We start from the raw sequence: 18,907 nt of genomic DNA on the forward strand, positions 1-18,907 counted from the left end.
AAATGAAAGGCATAAACAAGATATTAATGAAAATAGAACTTAAACATTACAAAACTACAAAGAGAGAAAGCAAAAGCATGATCTTCATCTGGAAACCAAGATGTCTAAATACATGTCAATTACCTCTTTTTATATGCTAAAATTAGAAACTATTGATTTAATAACTAATTGATGAGTGGGTGACTAACTATTGACTTGGTAACAATCCTTATCTTCTTTTGTCTGCCAAAAATATCATTGATAACGTTAGAATTGGAACTACTTGAAAGCATGAAAGTTCTAGAAAATTGTGTTAGCTTTCTAGAAAAAACAATTGAGATTATTTGGACTTCTAAAACTCTAGATATGGGCCAAATACTGAACATTGTTCGGGCTGCAGGACATATTCGAACTTCTTTATTGTTGATACAATTTAGACTTGAAAATAGCATTTTTAAATCTTGGGCTCCCATGAAAGTTATAGGCCTATGTCTTACCTTTCCATCCATATAAAGTAAACCTAAATCTAAGATCTACAGCTTCAAATATGATCCAATTACCAAATAGTGTTTCGATTTGGACTACACCAGTATCTCTTTTCTAAGTTTGGTCATCTCTTTATCCTTTTAAGTTCAGTTCTTAAACTCATTGATCAATCTTTTTATTTATGTGATAGCCTACATTTAAAATGAACGTTTACATCAAATCAAAGATATCTTATATTATTAGATATATTATTATAAAACATGTTTTAGTTAAGGAGTTATTGATACTTCGAGTGCAAAATGATGATATAAAACCTTAACCGTGATAAAAATACACTTTTAAATACTAATCATATTAAAATATACATCTTCTTCCAACTTGTAAAATAACAAAAAGACTACAATTAAAATCTTCAAAATTTACAATTCACACATAAACTTACCTCTTTTTTTAATGTCAATTAGTTTGCCTATTTAACTTACCATTATAAAGAAAAAATTGACTTAGTTGTAAGGGAATTTGATTATAAATGTAATGGTTGTGAAAATGACATCCTAAAAGTGTTTATTTTGTCAAAATATTTTGGGCCTTTGGATTTTAAGCCATAGCAAACCATAACTCCTTTATCAATTGTCAATCAAAGTCCAGTCACAAAATTGTCTCTTATTGACGCAAAAATACAAATATCCCCTAAGTCATCTCCTTTAAAACCAATTCTAAGCAAGGTTGTCAAACTCGCGAGTTAACTTGTAAAATTGTTGAATTTTACAAGTTAACTTGTATATACCATGTACAATTGGGTTAGAAACTCAAAAATCAGTAAACTCAATCGAACTCGATCAAACTTGTCAACTTGGTTAACTCGAACTGAGTTTACGAGTTTGATAAACTCTTCAATTCTCTATCTATTTGTTAGTTGACCAATTCTTCAACTCTCTATTAATCTCTATGTTCATCTCAAACAGAAGAAAAACACCTAGGCTTAGAGTTCTAGAGAAGATTACTAGAAGCAACACGGTTCCAGCTACAAGAGAAGATGACACATTGTTCCACGCTGTGTGCATCGAGGTTGTTCAAAACCTTCAACATCAAGCCTCTATCAAGTTGATCTAATGGGTCTTGAGTTATTACTTACAGGGAAAGTGAGAAGATACAGTAGAGGGTGGTGAGTGGAGTCGGAGGAGAGAAGATGAGAGAGTACATCAAGGGCAATTGATTTTCGGTGATGATGCTACAAATTTCTTGATCAAACGGTAAGTAGCTGAAGTATCTCTTGTGGCAATGATTGGCATTTGAAAATATTGTATAGAAGAAACACTAGACTTGTTTGCCAATTGCTGCTAAACATTTAAAGTTGTTTTATTTAGTTGATAAATTCAAAAGTGGTGATGTTGGTTGTGAAAGAAAAGGTAATGGTTGTTGACTGTGGCTGAGATGGTTATGCTAGTTATGAATTGCGAAAAATAAGGTTTTATTATTTATGTTTTCTTTATTGTTATGTTGTGACTTATGAGATTGAGATTTTGCCCAGTCTCAGTGATTTACATTACTTTATGAATAAAAAATATCAATTAAGAAAATACAGAAGAAAAACACTTTGGATTTATTGATCTTTAATTATTTTTTTAAGTTTTAATTAATTTTTAAATTTTTAATGTATTAATATTAAAAATAAATTTTAAAAAATAAAAAATATATTATTTTACAATTTAAGTTTACAATTCAATTTTATATTATATATTTCATATCGTGTTATAAAAATGTGTTTGACAATTTTAATTCTAAGTTATTTTCACAAGCTTGCAAAGCCCATGACTAGTACTTTTAGCCATCCGAGTAGCCATCATCATATGCTGGCTTTATGTGGGTTTGGGTATTGGATGCAGGGCTTTAGGTGTTTTCCTTGGTTGGCTCTTAGCTTCCATATGGCGAAAGAAGAGTAGTGATGTTGGAGTTGGCTATGAATGGTTTTCCTTAGGGTTTTATTATCATTATTTTTTTTATTTAATAATAAAATTATAATATTTAATAAGTTATTTTTTATGCATTTAAACTATTATAAACAATAAAATATAAAATGTAACATTAAATTTTCAAGATGGTCTCTCTAGTAGGTCCTTCCTCCATATTTTAGGGGAAATTAGAGCTTGACTTAAATAAGGTTGTCGGAAATTAATCCTTTTAAATTTGGATAATCAAAAAAATCAAGTCATGATCTAAATTAAATTTTAATAACATATAATGATGTAAATTTCAATACATATCTTTTAATTAAAAATATATGATTTTACTAAAAAAAATATAAAATGATTCTAGTTTAAGATAAATCTAGTTAATTTACAATAACAAGTTGGTATAATAATAAAGTGTTTAAAAATATAATAATAACTAATTTTTAAAATATTATTAAGTAGAAAATAAATTAAAATAATATTTTTTTTAAAAAATATTTTTAACAACAACCTATTAAAACAATTCAACAAGTTTATTTTTGTATTTTAAAAATATTTTTGAAAAATTTTATATTTTTTTAATATTTTTAAATTATTTTAACTCGTTAATATAAAAAATTATTTTAAAAAAATAAAAAATATATTATTTAAAAATATTTAAAAATTAAAAAAAATAACCGAACAATATTTTTAAATATCTATTAATAAGAGAAAAAAAAAAAAACGTCACAACTTTCTATGACATGGCATGTAATATTTAATCTTAGCAGTTTTATTATATCAAGGACGACAGTTTTATTATACCAAGGACGAAAGGCTTGCTGGAACAATACACGGTGGCACCAGCAAACAGTCATCAGCCAGCCACAAAAGTTGTTGTCAACACCATTCATTAACAATATAATATTTACATAATCTCGTATCATCTTGAGATGGATAAAACAAAGATCGGAGACGCATCCACATCGCACAGTGAGTCAACTCATCAAAGGAATCAGCCTACTTAAGCAAGGAGGAAGGGAGAGAAGCCGCAAGGGAACCGTTAATTTTGGTGGCTTGAAGTTGCAAGGGAGGTAGCTAGGCTGAGGCTGAGGTTGCTGCTGATCATGACTAACAGATTGAGAAGATACCTTAAGATAAATTCTCTATCGTCAAGCAGAAACTGGGATGGTAAGCTATACTATTCTATAATTACATCATCAACTCCCCATGACATACAATTGCTTAATTACTACTAATTTTTTCTTTGAACAGAAGAACCATCTGCCGCCAAAACCAACCGTCTGGAGTGGCTCAACATCAACATTAATGGTACTGTTTCCAGTTGTTTTATTACTACTTGCTTAAAAAGACTACTAGTGTTTCATGGTCAGGTTCTCAAACCAAGTACTGGGATGCTGTGTTATATATACTACTTTTATGGCTACTTCAGAATGCTTGGAACAACCCCGTATCATTGATATATACACAAGCAGAATACATTGATGATGTAGAAAATGCGAGCAAAATAAAAATGAAAAAACCAATTAATAATAATATCATCTTTTTTTTCTGTTGTTTTTAGAGAATTCAACTATTTTAGAGGAGATTAGGAGGGCACAAAGGCCAAAATGGATATACGAAAGGTGGATGGTAAGGTACTGAAGGAGAAAGATCGGGAGTTCATATATTCACATAAGGTACTTCACCCTGGAGCCCAGTTTCCTTTCTTATTACAAAAGGATACCGCAAGATAACAAGGTAACTATTTTTTTTTTTGGTTAAATTTGCACTAGTTCTTTAATAATCCCCAAAGTTTATTTCGAATGAGTTTCTGGAATAAAAAACTGTATCTTTTTTAAATGGATTTTTGTATGTTTGGAAACGAGAATGCAGGTATGATATTGAGTGTTAAAATCTGTCTATTTTAAATTAGGTTCCAATCAAGACCCTTTTGATTGATGGCAATTGTAGGGTAGAGGATACATGTTTGAAGACTCATCAAGGACATGTGAGTTTTTCCATTCAGATATATAACTATGCATAGTTTTCTAATATATAGTATCAATAGCAGCTTCAATAAACATCATACTTTTTTATCAGTTTCATTTTTAAAGAATTGGAAAGTTGATGAATTTCTTTTTTGAGTACTGGAAGTTGACGAAATTTAATGGGGTTGGAAATTATGTATGTTTAAGTGACTTCATGGTGATGAAGATAGTTAAATTGATGTGCATTACACTAATGCACATCAATCCAATTTCGTTCCAAAACATAAATAGAAGTGGCGGCATTTCCCAACTATTTTGGTATGCAGATTAATTGGATTAGCCTCCATTAGCAGATAGGCTTCACACTAACTTTGTATTTGTTCATGTGAATGTGGATGTGTTTTGTGTTGAACTGAATGTTAAACAAACATTCCAAATGCTTTTTGGGATTTTTTTTTTAACCTAATGAAACTGCATCTTTGGAAGTTGGTAATTGTTTGGGTTTTTGTTTCAATTACTGTTGGAAAATTAGTTTGCTGTTGTCACTCTGGTGACTTTGCCTCTCCTTCCTCTCTTCCTCTTTGAGTGGTCCCTTTTTCATGGACAACCAGCTTTAGGGAGCTAGTGGTATCTTAATTAGCTGTGATGTAATTTTGCTGATGGAAGAGTTTCAATGTAACTTGAATCTTCAAGTTAACCTGAATATTGTTTTCATTTCTGCGGATGATTTACACTCTATCTGTTTACAACAAGAAAGAAAAGAATAATGCAATAACAGTGAGTAGTCTTTGCTCTCAGTTTCTGAAATTCTTAATGAAGATAATATCTTTAGTATCTGCCTCGGAAATAAGCAAAAACAAGATCTTTGTCTGAATACAACATTCTTAACCTTTTGCACTTCCTTATCTTGCTGAATTTGTTGTGGCATCTGAATTATTTGTAGAAAATGTTGATCCTCATGTGCTGTTTTCTTATTTCAGTTTGTGGCATATGACATCCAGGAAGCACTGATCTGGAAGGAAAAAATTGAATCTCTAATTGATCAGGTCTCTATACTTCAGAATGTGTAAACTTTGTTATCTCCCAGTCCTTCGATAGCTTTTTCTCCTTCTGAGTTTTGGTTTGATTCACTGGTAAATATAGGTGTTAAGTCCTGGATGAAACATCCTTGGTTAACCATAAGATGTTCCATTGACTCTTTATTCAACATTTTCAGTTTCTATACACTGACTGGAATGATGATGCATGTAAGACTTGTTGCATGATTTGGTTGCAGCATAACACTGTTAGTGATAAATATGCCTTATACATGGATCTGGTATGGATAATGGGGTGACTGCTAGTTCATCAGAAAATGGAAGCCAGTGACTGCCTGTTATATTTCTCTGCTAGTTTGGCTGAAAGTTGATGCCTTCATAGCATTATTTTCTGCCTGCTTTGGTAAAACTATGTTGATACTGGCAAACATATTCTGTATTTTAAGGGAATAAATTGTGCAGCAGTTCACGTTCATCTATCTTTATTAAAAGAATTTCATTACATTTTAGGTCAGACATTTTCTACCACTACAATATTCCAGCAATTGATGTTAGATTCATCAACAATTTGAACTGCTATAGTAGCTAGTTTTATCAGCTGCTCCAACTGCTATGAACGTTTGGAGGCAATTGTCAATAAAAAGGCTGAAATCAAGCATACAACTGTAAATGCTTAAATAGAAAATTTACCCAATAAAAAGGCTGAAATCAAGCATACAGCTGTAAATGCTTAAATAGGAAATTTACCTTACTATATTTAGCTTCCTAGATTTCCTCTTTGTAATTACTATGTACAGCACAACAGCACTACTTTTCCTATATATAATGAAAGCCTAGTCGAAAGGTAGGGGCAATTCAAACAAATCTGATAGCAATATGCATGTGATTTCTGAATTGTCTGCAGGTTTGGTGAACATGAGGGTGAAGACGACACTCATACAAATTTGTTCCGGAGAAAAACAATTGGAAATGGTTTTCATGATTCCTTTCATGGAATTCAACTTATTCATTCAATCTTTTTCCAGTTCTCCTTTAGTTCCTAACTGGCATTTTCTCCTGATTCAGTAGAGGACCGGACACCAGAATGTGACTCAGAATTGCCAAACCAGACTGCTAACAACCAAGCATTCCCTATAAATCATTGGCGTCTTCTAAAATGCCAAAATGGTGACCTATTTCTCATAGCTTTCTTTCATTGTTTAAAAGTTCAAATATAGAAGCACATTAAAGACTTGAACTGGGACTTTGATTGCTGGCTACGTTATGGTGGTATAGATGAATTTATAAGTTTTATTTGCTGTACATACGACGGGACTCCGCATTTTTGAAGAGCTTACTAAAACTGATTACCTTGTATGGAATCATTTGTTCATTTGCTTTCTGTGTTAGACTTTAGTTTGCCATGTATGAGGCTGTAATTGGTCTTGCCACCATTTATTGTTTACTTGATGCAGCTGAGGAGCTGCAGTCAAGCAATGAAGGCTGTAGGTATTGTTAAGGCTACATGTGAAGAAATATTTGAACTTGTAATGAGCATGGATGCAACACGGTTTGAGTAGGTTTTTTTTTTGTTTTTCCTTTTTCACCCCAGAACTTAATATGATGGTTGAGAGACCCTGTTAAATGTGTGCTTCCCCCTGTAGATTGATGCACTGCTGTGTGCATAATATGGTGTTAAATTCTACCTATAGGCAATTTACTTGTATCTTTAATTCTTAATGTTTTATTAACTTGACTTATTCATGAAGAACTCCTGCAAATACTTGAAGCGAATTGCTGTTTGGTATATATGATTTTACACTATGTTCTTCATGCACTTTGACAATTCATGAATGATATTTTTCTTGCCTTTTGCAGGTGGGATTCCACTTTCCAGCATGGTTCTTTAGTTGAAGAGGTAGATGGACACACAGCAATACTCTATCATCGTCTTCAGCTGGACTGGTTTCCAAAGTACTATCATCCCCTAGACCCCCACATAAATTGCTTCCTTGCCTATGTCAAAATAATGAATGCATTTCATATGGAGTGTTGTTGGTCGTGTTTTCTAGTATGAAATTTCCAAAATAAAGCCATAGAAAATCCATATTAAGCTATATATCCTAATATTTTCCCCCCTTCATTTCCAAGCCATGTATGCGCAATAATTAATTGTGTTATGAAAATCTAAGTTGCTCTCCAAGTAGGAGCATAAATCCGTCAAGGTTCAGCCTTTTTTCCTTGAGAAAGAATAAGTAGGATGTGTTTTACATAAGCTACATTGAACAGTATTTTTAAGATAACTATTGTGTATATCCATGTTTCAAGAGTGAGGTTCCTTTCGTTCCTTCAGAAATCACCTATTATCTTCTTCTGTCACTTACATATAAATGGGCTACAGGTTTGTGTGGTCCCGTGACCTTTGCTATGTAAGGTATTGGCGGTGAAATGATGATGGAAGCTATGGTAAATGTTTTTGCTTGTCCAAATCAATTTTGATCTTCTAACTTGTCACAAGCTTAACCTTCTTGTTATTGTGCAGTTGTATTATTTCGTTCTATAGAGCATGAAAACTGTGTTCCACAATCAGGTTATGTGCGTGCTCATGTTGAGAGTAAGTCCCAAATTCCCCCGTCCCTTTGGTTTGTGTATATGAATCTATTATCAGAGTTTCTGACAGTTCTTAGCTACGTTCTGACTTACAGGTGGAGGTTTCAATATTTCCCCTTTGAAACCTCGTAATGGGAGACCTAGAACACAGGTGCAGCATCATATGCAGATTGATCTGAAGGGATGGGGTGTGGGTTACCTTCCATCATTTCAGCAGCATTGTCTTCTTGAGATGTTAAATAATATCGATGGTGAGTTCCTTCTGTGATTTACTCACTGAAATCTGCCACTCTTGCCAGAAATTGATAGGTTTATTTGGCCTTGTTGTGCTTAAAAGTTAAGCTGCTTTGATCTATCATTTTCTAGAATAAAAGTGTTGTGGAAAAAACATTGAACAATTTATCATAGAAAAGCAGCTAAAAGCTAAGTGTGGAAGAAGCACTTCTTTCCCTGCTTCTCTTATTAACCATAGCAAGGAAAAACAATAGTACTGTATGCTAAAATTTCTCAACATTATAAATTGTCATTCTTATATGCTTTGCACTGCTTCCTCTCATCTGGAAGTCTGGGTTTGGGGCTGGGTTGTAGGTGCTAATTTTCCATTTGTTTGTTTCCTTCAATTATTTCCATTCTCATCAATATCACACCTTGTGGAATTTACCATTTTGTTTTTTTTTTTTTTTAGAATTTCATTATTGTTCAAATAGAGTTGATGCCAAAGGCTAAGAAGTAATGAAACATGTAATTGTCAAAAAAGACATGAAATATAACGGTTTGGCAAAGCCTACTCCATAAAACTTCACTATAAAAAATTGGAGATTACATCCACTAATCAAACACTACACAAATACCTTATTATTGAAAACCCGGTTACATCTAGAATCTTCACTACACAGCTACTAGGCCTCGCAAAGGCAACCATTTCACAAAACCCACAATGGCATACACCGAAGAATTGAATTATACTATCTAAGATTTGTGGTTGCCATTACACACCACCAATATTAGTGGTGCGCAAAAATTAGCCACAACACATGATATTTATACTTGCAATAAAGTCTAATTTTCATTAGGAAACATACTTCAAGTCCAGCTCCAACAAGAAAAGTCTCTTTTCGTAAACAAAATATATCAACACATTTCATTCTTGTTTAGGACACAACTCCATGCTTTTCCCAATCTACCCTAACCCAACTCCCCAATTTAAGCCACACCTCAACAGTAACTTGATGTTTTAATTCCTGTTTGGTCATTGAGTAAGCACTCCTTCAATCTCAATGCAGGGTTCATGGATATGTGCAACGAGTTCAGCATGACTAAGTTGCTTTCTATATTAAACCATGCAGGGTTCATGGATTATGCGCCAAAGTGTAGGAAGCACTCCATGTTTATTGGGAAAAGCAGTTGAGTGCAACTACATCCGTGGTCCCAAATACCTGGAAGTAAGTGCCACACAAATCTGTAACTGTGAATTGCTTGAACAATACATTAGCATGGTCTAAACTAGTTTTATGCATCTGTAGGTCGATGTTGATATTGGTTCTTCTGCTGTTGCTTCTGGAGTTCTGTGGCTTGTAATGGGCACAAGTCCAACATTGGTGGTTGACATGGCTTTCCTAGTACAGGTGTGTCATGCAGGAGGCTCTATTTCATAAAACCATCTTAGTTATTTATATGACCAGGAAGGCTACCAACTGAAATTACGGACAATGCATTCATACTCATGAGCAAGCTACAATGTTTAAGCGGACTAAGCCTTTATGATCACTTTCTAGGATTAGTATGCTATGTTGTAATAAAAAAAAATTCTCTAGGTTGTTCATTAGTCTAAAACTAGTTTCATCAACACTTTGAAAATATGAAAACCAAGTTTTGCTAGGAAATTTGTTTTAGAAGTTTTTACTTTAAGAGAGATTTGATCGATTGATAAGGTAAAACTGAAACAGGAAACAACTTAACTCAGTTATGATGCATAGTCACTGTCCTTAAATAATATTTCAACGAAAAAATGAAATGAAAAAACACACTTTGGATGTCTCTTTCAAGCTCCCTTGGTAATGTTGCCATTGCATGTGCATCCTTCCGTGTTCTACATTCATTGTAATGCTTCATCGCTCATTTCAAGTGGGGCTAAAAGTAGTTGCTATTAGTGTGAGAACCAGGGAATATTGCTCTGGCTGCATTTTAGTAATTGTTGGTATGGTAACGATGCAAGCTGCTCTTATGCTTTGAGATTTATGTATATATAGTGATGCATGGAGAGGCAATACTAAACCATTTACCGTGGATCTGTTAAAATTTTACCATTCTCCTTTTAATTTCCCCCTTTTTTACAGGCAAATACTACAGAAGAATTGCCAGAGCAGTTGATTGGTGCTGTCCGTGTCTCTCACATTGAGCTTTCATCAGCTATGGTTCCCAGATTGCATCCAGATTCTTCATGACTAGCAGAGATCATTCACTATTTTTGACAATAAATCATTTCTTCTGACTTAAATATGTAAGTGTTTTATCACAAAAAGATATATATATGTGTGTGTGTGCGCGCGCGTGCGCGCGCGCGCATGTGTTTCATTCCAATTTCATGAGTTGTTTTGTATTGATCAAGAGTAGGCAAAAGTACAAAACTACTGAATAAGATGATGGCAGGGGGGGAAGATTTATCATCCACCAGCGTAGAAGGATGAAATTCCAAGATAACATTATGACATCAAATCATTGTAACATGAGATTATGGTTCAATAAATTGAGTGGTATTCAAGAAAAAGGCTGGTGGAGGTCATGAAAAGGGAGAAGTGGTGCTTTCAAGTTTCTTGACATATGGTACCCACTGGATGCGAGAGAAGCTCATCTGGCTGCATGTTTTGGTACAGGAAGCTTATTCTTGAAATGGACTTCTGATCGGCGGAAAAAGAAGTCCTTGCTCTTTGAGAGTAAGAAAAAGAAAACAATTATGCACGCATTTTCTCATTCATGAATTTATGGAAATATTCATCTTTCGGTCGAGCATTAGTAGGTTTTTTTAGTCAAAAGGTCTATTCAATAATCTTACTTTTAATGGTGATTAACTTGACTAGTCATAAGGCAACCCTTTGACAAAACAGAGATTAAGCATGAACTAGCCAGTTTGCAGGATCAGATTGTGCTTGATTGAGAATCAAGATTTTAGTATCTGCATTGGAGTAGAAAATTGTCTGAAGTTTCTACACCAGGAGAGGACGTTCTGCAATTTGAGAAGAGAATTGGTAGCCAAGAATGTACATGGGTGTAGCCCGAATGATCAAGGGATCAGTTTCAGAGATCTCCTACAAAAAAAAAAATTAATAACAAGGCGTTGCTGTGAAATATAGTTTCTCAATTTACTAGATCCTCAGGATGATTTTTCAATGCTTCATGCTGGATTCCTGAAAAAAGATGCCAATGGGGTTTAATACAGTGATAACTATCTGATTGATCTACCGGTTCAAATTTTTTAAGGGGCAAGTCTGGAACAGCATTTGCTTCAGCTTCAATAGTTCTAAACACAATCTACCTCGTCTTCAGCAGCAGGAACAAGTTCAATATGATGTGAGGCGTGAAACTTGCTAGAAATGGTATACACTGGAGTTCTGAAACCAAATTACTAACGAAAGCACATTTAAGGACTCAACAAGGAGATAACAATTCAAGAAGAGTACACATAGACATGCCAAGTGTGGCTATTTTCATGTAAATCAAGGGATTACATCAACAGCCAACTCCTTTCTTACCCTTGTCAAAGTATGACTTATATGTATTCTTCACGTCGTCCCTGTGCCAAGAGCATAAGCATTGCCAAGAGCATCGGGAAACGATAAATAATCAAGGAATATTGTTGAAACCAACCAAAATGTTCTGCCACATGCATGCTTAAGGGAATCAGGACCAACTTGAGCAGATATGGTGAGCTTATCAAATCACACCTTGTGATGCTGGGCCCTGTATGACACCACATATTTGATTGTAGGGTTTTGATGGTATGCAACTATTGTTGAAACAAAGACAAAAGGCGCAATTTTTGCCTTGCTGCATCAAATATGTGAATATCGTTTCCTGCAATTACAAGAGGAAAGAAAGCTCTCACACACTGTGAATATTGTTTCCTGAGTTTTACCTGGAAACATGCATAATCAAAGGTTAGTAGGTTATACATGTGAAGGTTTGGGAAAGGAAACAAACAAGAGAATTCCTGACTATCAGTAGCTTGTTTAGCAGATTGTCAGAACTCAGGAAAACTAGCATGTGGGTCGATGCTTTGGTTTGATGCTCCAAGCTTTATTTGCCTAGTTGATGAGAACTTCGTCTCTTCCTATTTCTGGGATGGTTCCGGCACTGGAGTTTGGGAACACAAAAAGAATTAATTTTGGAATTTTGGAATTTCCCATAACATTGTTAGATTCATATTGGAACTCAAGTTTACACACTGTTTTCATGGCATCCAGGCTCATAACACGTTTCGATATGGTGGATAGTCTGAAAAGCTCAACAATCTCTCTATGTATTTTAAATGCCTACCAATCAAGATCTCTGCGTCTGACTTTTGACTCTATGAACTTGTGCTATGGGATATTCGTTAATTGTTTTAAAGTAATATTTTTATTATTATTATTAATATTGATGTCTAGACATCTTCATTAATCCTATAAAACTCTGTAAATAACAACCATGCAAAGCTTTAATGACCCTAAAAGAACTCATTTTGAAAGCAATAATACTTTCCTTCACGAGAGATGGTTTCAGTTAGAGGATGTAGTGAAGGGAAAATAGACAATTCAAACCCAAGCCCTAATCCTCTCTTGAAAAATGGACGGGGGCGGCTTATAAATATATCATCTAGAAGGAAATGAGAATTATCTTCAGATTTTAGAGTCACTTTCCTTGACTTTGAGAGGAAATACCATTAAAAAAGAATACGTTGATTTTTCTTCTTCGACAAAGACACCGAGAGCCAAATTCATGAAGAACTTTCGTTAACGTATTTTGACCATTTACCAAAATTCACACGAGATAACCTTCACTTTCATCTTATAAATACCACCTCTACTTATCTCATACATGTACCGCAAAACCATCCTTAACTCCAAATATTCTACTCCTTGTCGATCTTCTCTGTTCATTCTATCTATTTATTATAATGGGTGTCATCACTTTGGAAAATGAATTCCTCGTTGCTGTGTCTCCAGCCAAGCTTTTCAAGGCATATTGCCTTGACACCGACGCTCTTATGCCTAAAATTCTACCAGAATATATTAAGAGCTCTGTGATAATTGAAGGAAATGGAGGACCAGGAACTGTCAGGAAGATTACTTTTGTTGAAGGCAAGTGTGTGTGTTAATCTCTACCTGGTTTTTACACTTGAAATTCGTTTAATATAATCTAGCTTTTATTTTTATTTTTTTAAAAAGCTTGAACTTCACCTATTGCTTCAAGTAACAATCTAAGTTTGTTGATCACAGAACATGCATATCTTGATCAAACAAGTAACAATCTAAGTTTTCATTTGCAGGAAAAGGGCTCAATTATGTGAAGCAAAAGATTGAAGCAATCGACGAAGAGAACTTCACCTATAGCTTCAGCGTGATTGAAGCTGATGTGTGGAAGTTCGCCGAAGTTGAGAAAGTTATTTACGAGAACAAGTTTGTGCCTACTCCTGAAGGAGGATCCGTCTGCAAGAGAACCAGCACATATCACATCAAAGGTGATGGTGAGATCAACAAAGATAAAATCAAGGACGTTTATGGCAAGAAGACAGAGGCCTTGTTCAAGGTCGTTGAAGCTTACTTCTTGGCAAATCCTGATGCCTGAATCTGAAAATTTCTAGTTTTTTTGTATTATTATTTGTGTGAGATAATACAGGCGTGTATTCGGTCGCGTGCATTCGGTCTGGCTTTCATGTTTTGCCTTACAATATTTTGTGCTTGGGGTTTTGGTCATACGGTTACTTGTATTGTTTTGAAAAGAGTAAAAGTTGCATAATAAAAATTGTGTTTTGATTGTGATCAAAGGTTATTGAAGAGCAAGAACTCGAGACTTTTCTTCTCCTTTCTTATTTGCAGGATTTAAAAAATCCTTCCAGATTTAGGAGCTTTCCTGGGCATTGATGGCAGAAAGCCAGACAAAACTTCTCCTGCAATCTGGGAGTCTAATTTATATTTTTAGTCACTGTAGTTTACCTGTCCATACCAAGTTACGGTCTGCGCTATTTGTGTAGACATAATCTCATAACAGCTAATTATGTCTATACAAAAAGAATGTAATGCATGAGCCAAAACATAGCGACCGTTGATTGAAAAATGAAATGAGTTAAAGAAGCCAAGTCCAGCAGACCAACAAAATGACAGAGGAGTTTTTTCAGCAGCACACAGGCGATGCCTCATTTGGATCAGCGGGAGGCACTGAAAAAGGTACAAATAAGCATGTACAGAACAAAAACAAAGCAGAATGCGAGTGGGATGATGAGCTGGAATCTGAGATGGTACAAGCATGAACCCTTGACAAAATGGGTGGTCAGCTGCTAAAGCCTGGTAGTAATTCGTCCTGTATAAGAAAAGAAAAGAAGTATGTGAAGCTGCGAAAAGTGCAAGAAGTCTAAATTTAAACAGGCTTTAGCATTAAAAAAATAAAATGCATGGGTAAAAAGAGATCGTGAACAGTTGGAATAGGAAAGATCCCAATTAGAAGTGTGGTAAAAGCCTGAAAAACCATCATTATTTGATAGGATGAAGGAACTTTCAAATGGTAGCTGAAAATTGCTGGGGACAATCATGAAAGAGCTTCAAAATGGGGAGGATCAAAGACCCAACAAAATCAAAAGTGTCACAAAGAGTAAAGAATATTGAGTTCAAGCTCATAAAGTTCGCAATGTTTGCGCGCATTGAAAGGCAAAGCAAACAGCTTTGCAATGTATGAAAATTGCAGGAAATTGATGGACTATGCACATCAAAGAAGGTCAGAAACAAACAAAGCACAGAAAAAAGCAAGTCTGGAGAACCAGGATCAAAGTCTCGCTCAGACAAGTATCCATTTCAAGATGGAGAGTAAGGCTGCAGGAATTGGAAAAACTCATATGCTAGTACGAGATTGCAGTAGTGATCACTTGGAAAATACTGAGAAAAAAACCCAAACCAGCTGAGTTTTTCATGTCACAGAACAGCCATAAAAATAGCATCAGTGTATCCAATCAAACTTGGCAATCACGCAACACATATCGACAGAAAGTTACAGAGCCAATTCATACTTGCCAATGGGAAAAGCAAAATGGAATGTGGAAAAAGCTAACAAAAAAGCATTCGTGCAAATAAAAGTTGCCCAGCAAAAAATATAGTGATGAAATCAACCTTGTGCTGCTGCAGAAAACTCCATGAATGTGCAGCAACTAAATCTTAAACTTCAAGGAGCTGAAGTGTTTTCCACCTGAAAAATTTATGTAATAGAGAATTTCAAACATAACAAAGGCTATATGCTTGAGAAAAGGAGAGGAATCAACTTCTACTTCCACCTAGACCCATGCCTGAAACAATTTATTCAAAAGCAGGTATAATCTGAATAGTCAAGGACCGTTCAATCTCATTAAAATACTCAATTTATCAGTATCATAACTGATATTTGATGACATGGTCCTCAACTTTCCATTTTAAAACATCTATGTAGATGCACTACCCAATTATGGTCTAGCCCCATTAATGTAAAGAACAAACTATTAACAAATACTTTGAAGAACAGTGAGATTAGGTGTGCAAATGAACCAAGATAATTAATTGGCGAAGAAAGTTTTGAATAAATTTTATTCTGAAGCGATGTGCGTCCTTAGAATGTTCTGAATAAATTTGGTGGATGAGAACATCACACACAACTGTCGAACCCTTTCCCATTCATATATGCAACCCCGAAACTTTCTAAACCTCAACTGAACCACTCCCAAATCAATGAAACAATAAGCCAAGACCATGTATCCTAGTCAAAAACACAAATGCATCCATACTAATGCAGAGTAGGCCTAACAAGATTCCCAAACCATGAAGATTGGAAGCCCCTAAAAAAACAACAGACATCCCTTTTCTTGAATAGTGCAACTGTTTCTAAAAAAAAGAGCCATGATATCAGCGCACAAAGAAACAGTTGCGTACCTGAAATTTAGACTTGGAGCATGAAGCAGATGAAATCAACCCAATGAATCTGCATCGTCAACGAACAGCTGCCGAGGTTTTTTTTTTTTTTTTTCCTCACAGACCAAAGCAATCCATGAAATTGGATGAAGCAGATGAAATCAACGAACAGCTGCCGAGGTTTTTTTTCCCCTCACAGACCAAAGCAATCCATGAAATTGGAATAACTGCTTAAGCACAAAACGTCTACTTTATTTTGGGCTAGCTAAGAACATCACTCCGCAAAAAACCAACCCATTCCCATCCACATATACAACCCCAGAACTGCAAAATCCAAACAACATCAGCGCAACCCTCTCCGGATAAATGTTCAATGAGAAACCAGCCAAGACCATGTATCCTAATTAAAAAAACATAGCTGCAGTCACACAGATACAGAGTATACCTGACAAAACTCCCAACCCACCAATAATGGAGGCCCCTAGAAAAACCACAGACCAAACACCAGGCCCGTGTCCTGAACAGTCTAGTTGATTTTGAAGTAAACATGTGCTAACCCATCTATCTAAAACCTAGAAAGAAATCAAAACAGAAGAGAAAATCAATAGAGATCATGGTAATTAGGGTTTTTAGATAAAAGAAACTCATAATCCAGAAACCATCTCTCGCCAAGCGAGTCCATACCTCCGAGGCGCCTCACTGCTTCTGAAGTCCATGAATTCATATAAACAAAGATGTGAGTACGATAATGCAATTATCCCAATATTAAACTATGCTAATAGTTGTAGTTACTTTCCAGACCTTATTGCTTTCAATTTAAGACATAATTATATCTCATGTAGAAGGAAATCCAATTCAAACTAAATTTTGGACCAATCAATTTACTTTTAAAAAATATTTACAAGTACTGGATTTGGATCCCTGCAACTAGTTCTTCAAGGCTTCGGACCGGCTGCTCGAGGGTCCCATTAGCGAAAACACTCCACTGTTTATATAAATAGTGAATTAAGTTGGTATATTTTTTTTATTGTTTTGATAACAATTTTCTTGTTTTAGCTAAACTGACTATTGTCATAGATAACAATTTTTTTAATAATAAACAAGATGTTGTTTATGAGTTAAAAAAAAAAATAGATAACACCAGCTTAGGCATTGTTGTAATACGTCTTTTAAGTTTTCTGGTTTTTTTAATTTTTTTGTTCTGTTAATTGAGTTTCTATTTAATTTTATTATTTAGTATTTAATTTATTATAAATTAATTTTTATATTTTTTATAAAATATTAAAATAAAAAAATAAAAAAATAATTCAATCTGATAAAATTATTAAGTTGATTTAATTAGGGTTAATCAACCTTTTTATTTTTAATTTGTTCAATTAATAATATTTAATTTAATAAAAATAACAAAAAGAATTATTTTACCCAAATATTTTTATTTTTTACATTTCAAAATATTTTGATAGAAGCCGCGATAAGAGCGAAAAATAAACAAGTTTAAACTTGTGTTAAAGTAAGCTTTTCTATTTAAACTTGTGTTTAAGGTTTTGAGCCCAAGCGTTTCTCATGTCTTGACAATTTGACAGTGCATACGGTATTATGATAGTTATTATAGTAATAATTTTTAAAAAATTATTTTATAAAAATTATTTTTTGGTAAAATTAATTTGATATTTATGTATATTTAGTTAAAATTGTGGTTAAAATTGAGATTGAACATAAAACAGTTTAATATGTTTGGTTAATAATATTTTTAAAATTAAGGTTATAAAATAATTTTAAAAAATATATATTAATATTGATAGTTTTTAATTTAAATATTGTAGATTTAACTATTGTTATTATATTATGAAATAAATAATACTTTATATAAAATATTTTTTATTGTTCCATTAATCTATTTACAATTCCATCACATATGAAATACATCTAAAAAGGACTATAATTTTTTATTTTTTTGTTTCTTTAGTGTATAATAACATCATATAAAATATAATCAAGAAGAAAATTGGGATTACGATCAAATTCTGTAAATGATGCGTCATAAAGCAATCTCTGTATAATTTATGTAGTGTTATTGAATAATGTTAAGTACTGGAATTTCAAATAAAACACAATTAAAAAACAAAAAATAATTTCTTTTTTATTTTACTAGGTCATAAATTTTGAGTTTTGAATTGGAACAGGTCCAACTAGAAGAGTAGAGCTGGCTACACTGGTTACATGAACAGTATAATCATATTCCATGCATACTAATTAATTAGTATAAACGATAGATAAAAATAGTATTTCTAGAAGCATCATTATATACAATGTTGTAACACAATTGAAACAAAAGCAACATAAGTCAAGTTCTTACCATAAATGCTAGTTTGCGTGGGACTTTCTAGTTGTCTTCTTTACAAGGAATCAAAGATGATGCTTTATAATTGTAATTATAATATTTATTCTTTGAATTGTTTTTGTTGCTTTTTTTTGTTACAATAAAAAGACTCGAATCGAAAAAAAAGGGTTATGGGTGTCAATTTAATTACAAATTTATTAAGACCTACTTGGCATTGTTCATATATATTATCATTCACCAACTGATTAGTACTTAAAAGTGCATTTATATCATGGTTGTCTATCATTATTTTGCACTTGAAGTATCAATAACTCCTTAACTAAAACATGTTTTATACTAATATATCTAATAATATAAGATACCTTTAATTTGTGGTAAATGTTCATTTTAAATGCAGGCCTATCACATAAATGAAAGGAATGATTGATGA

General features: G+C 33.6%; 1 protein-coding gene, 2 long non-coding RNA genes and 1 pseudogene across 6 annotated transcripts; 3 read left to right on the forward strand and 1 right to left on the reverse strand.

Moving 5' to 3' along the window:
• The first annotated feature begins 3,227 nt into the window (after positions 1-3,227).
• On the forward strand, positions 3,228-6,513 carry LOC105138369 (uncharacterized). 4 transcript variants are annotated; one of them, XR_844757.1, is made up of 9 exons: positions 3,228-3,587; positions 3,672-3,728; positions 3,982-4,157; positions 4,333-4,407; positions 5,111-5,164; positions 5,368-5,433; positions 5,664-5,751; positions 6,329-6,396; positions 6,493-6,513. It is a non-coding gene; the product is annotated as an uncharacterized LOC105138369 (long non-coding RNA). The 4 variants fall into 4 exon arrangements; XR_844756.1 differs by having other exon boundaries at positions 6,490-6,510; XR_844758.1 differs by lacking the exon at positions 5,664-5,751 and having other exon boundaries at positions 6,493-6,507.
• A 204-nt stretch (positions 6,514-6,717) lies between these two features.
• LOC105138387 (protein ENHANCED DISEASE RESISTANCE 2-like) lies at positions 6,718-11,075 on the forward strand (annotated as a pseudogene).
• A 2,000-nt stretch (positions 11,076-13,075) lies between these two features.
• LOC105138372 (major allergen Pru ar 1-like) lies at positions 13,076-14,026 on the forward strand. The gene is made up of 2 exons (XM_011044427.1): positions 13,076-13,349; positions 13,538-14,026. Exons 1-2 carry the CDS (start codon positions 13,166-13,168, stop codon positions 13,834-13,836), a joined length of 483 nt encoding a protein of 160 aa, XP_011042729.1. The 5' UTR covers positions 13,076-13,165; the 3' UTR covers positions 13,837-14,026.
• A 259-nt stretch (positions 14,027-14,285) lies between these two features.
• LOC105138371 (uncharacterized) lies at positions 14,286-16,275 on the reverse strand. The gene is made up of 3 exons (XR_844760.1): positions 16,158-16,275; positions 15,369-15,444; positions 14,286-14,568 (listed from the first exon to the last, which is right to left on the reverse strand). It is a non-coding gene; the product is annotated as an uncharacterized LOC105138371 (long non-coding RNA).
• Positions 16,276-18,907: the final 2,632 nt, after the last annotated feature.

The sequence above is a fragment of the Populus euphratica genome, unplaced genomic scaffold (genome assembly GCF_000495115.2).
Source record: "Populus euphratica unplaced genomic scaffold, PopEup_1.0 scaffold88.1, whole genome shotgun sequence".
Taxonomy (NCBI): Eukaryota; Viridiplantae; Streptophyta; class Magnoliopsida; order Malpighiales; family Salicaceae; genus Populus; species Populus euphratica.

Bases quoted from the DNA above. Each gene is read 5' to 3' on its own strand.
- LOC105138372 (XM_011044427.1), top strand. From the start codon at position 13,166: ATGGGTGTCATCACTTTGGAAAATGAATTCCTCGTTGCTGTGTCTCCA. The intron at 13,350-13,537 runs GCAAGTGTGTGT...TTTCATTTGCAG, and splicing joins GAAGATTACTTTTGTTGAAG to GAAAAGGGCTCAATTATGTG.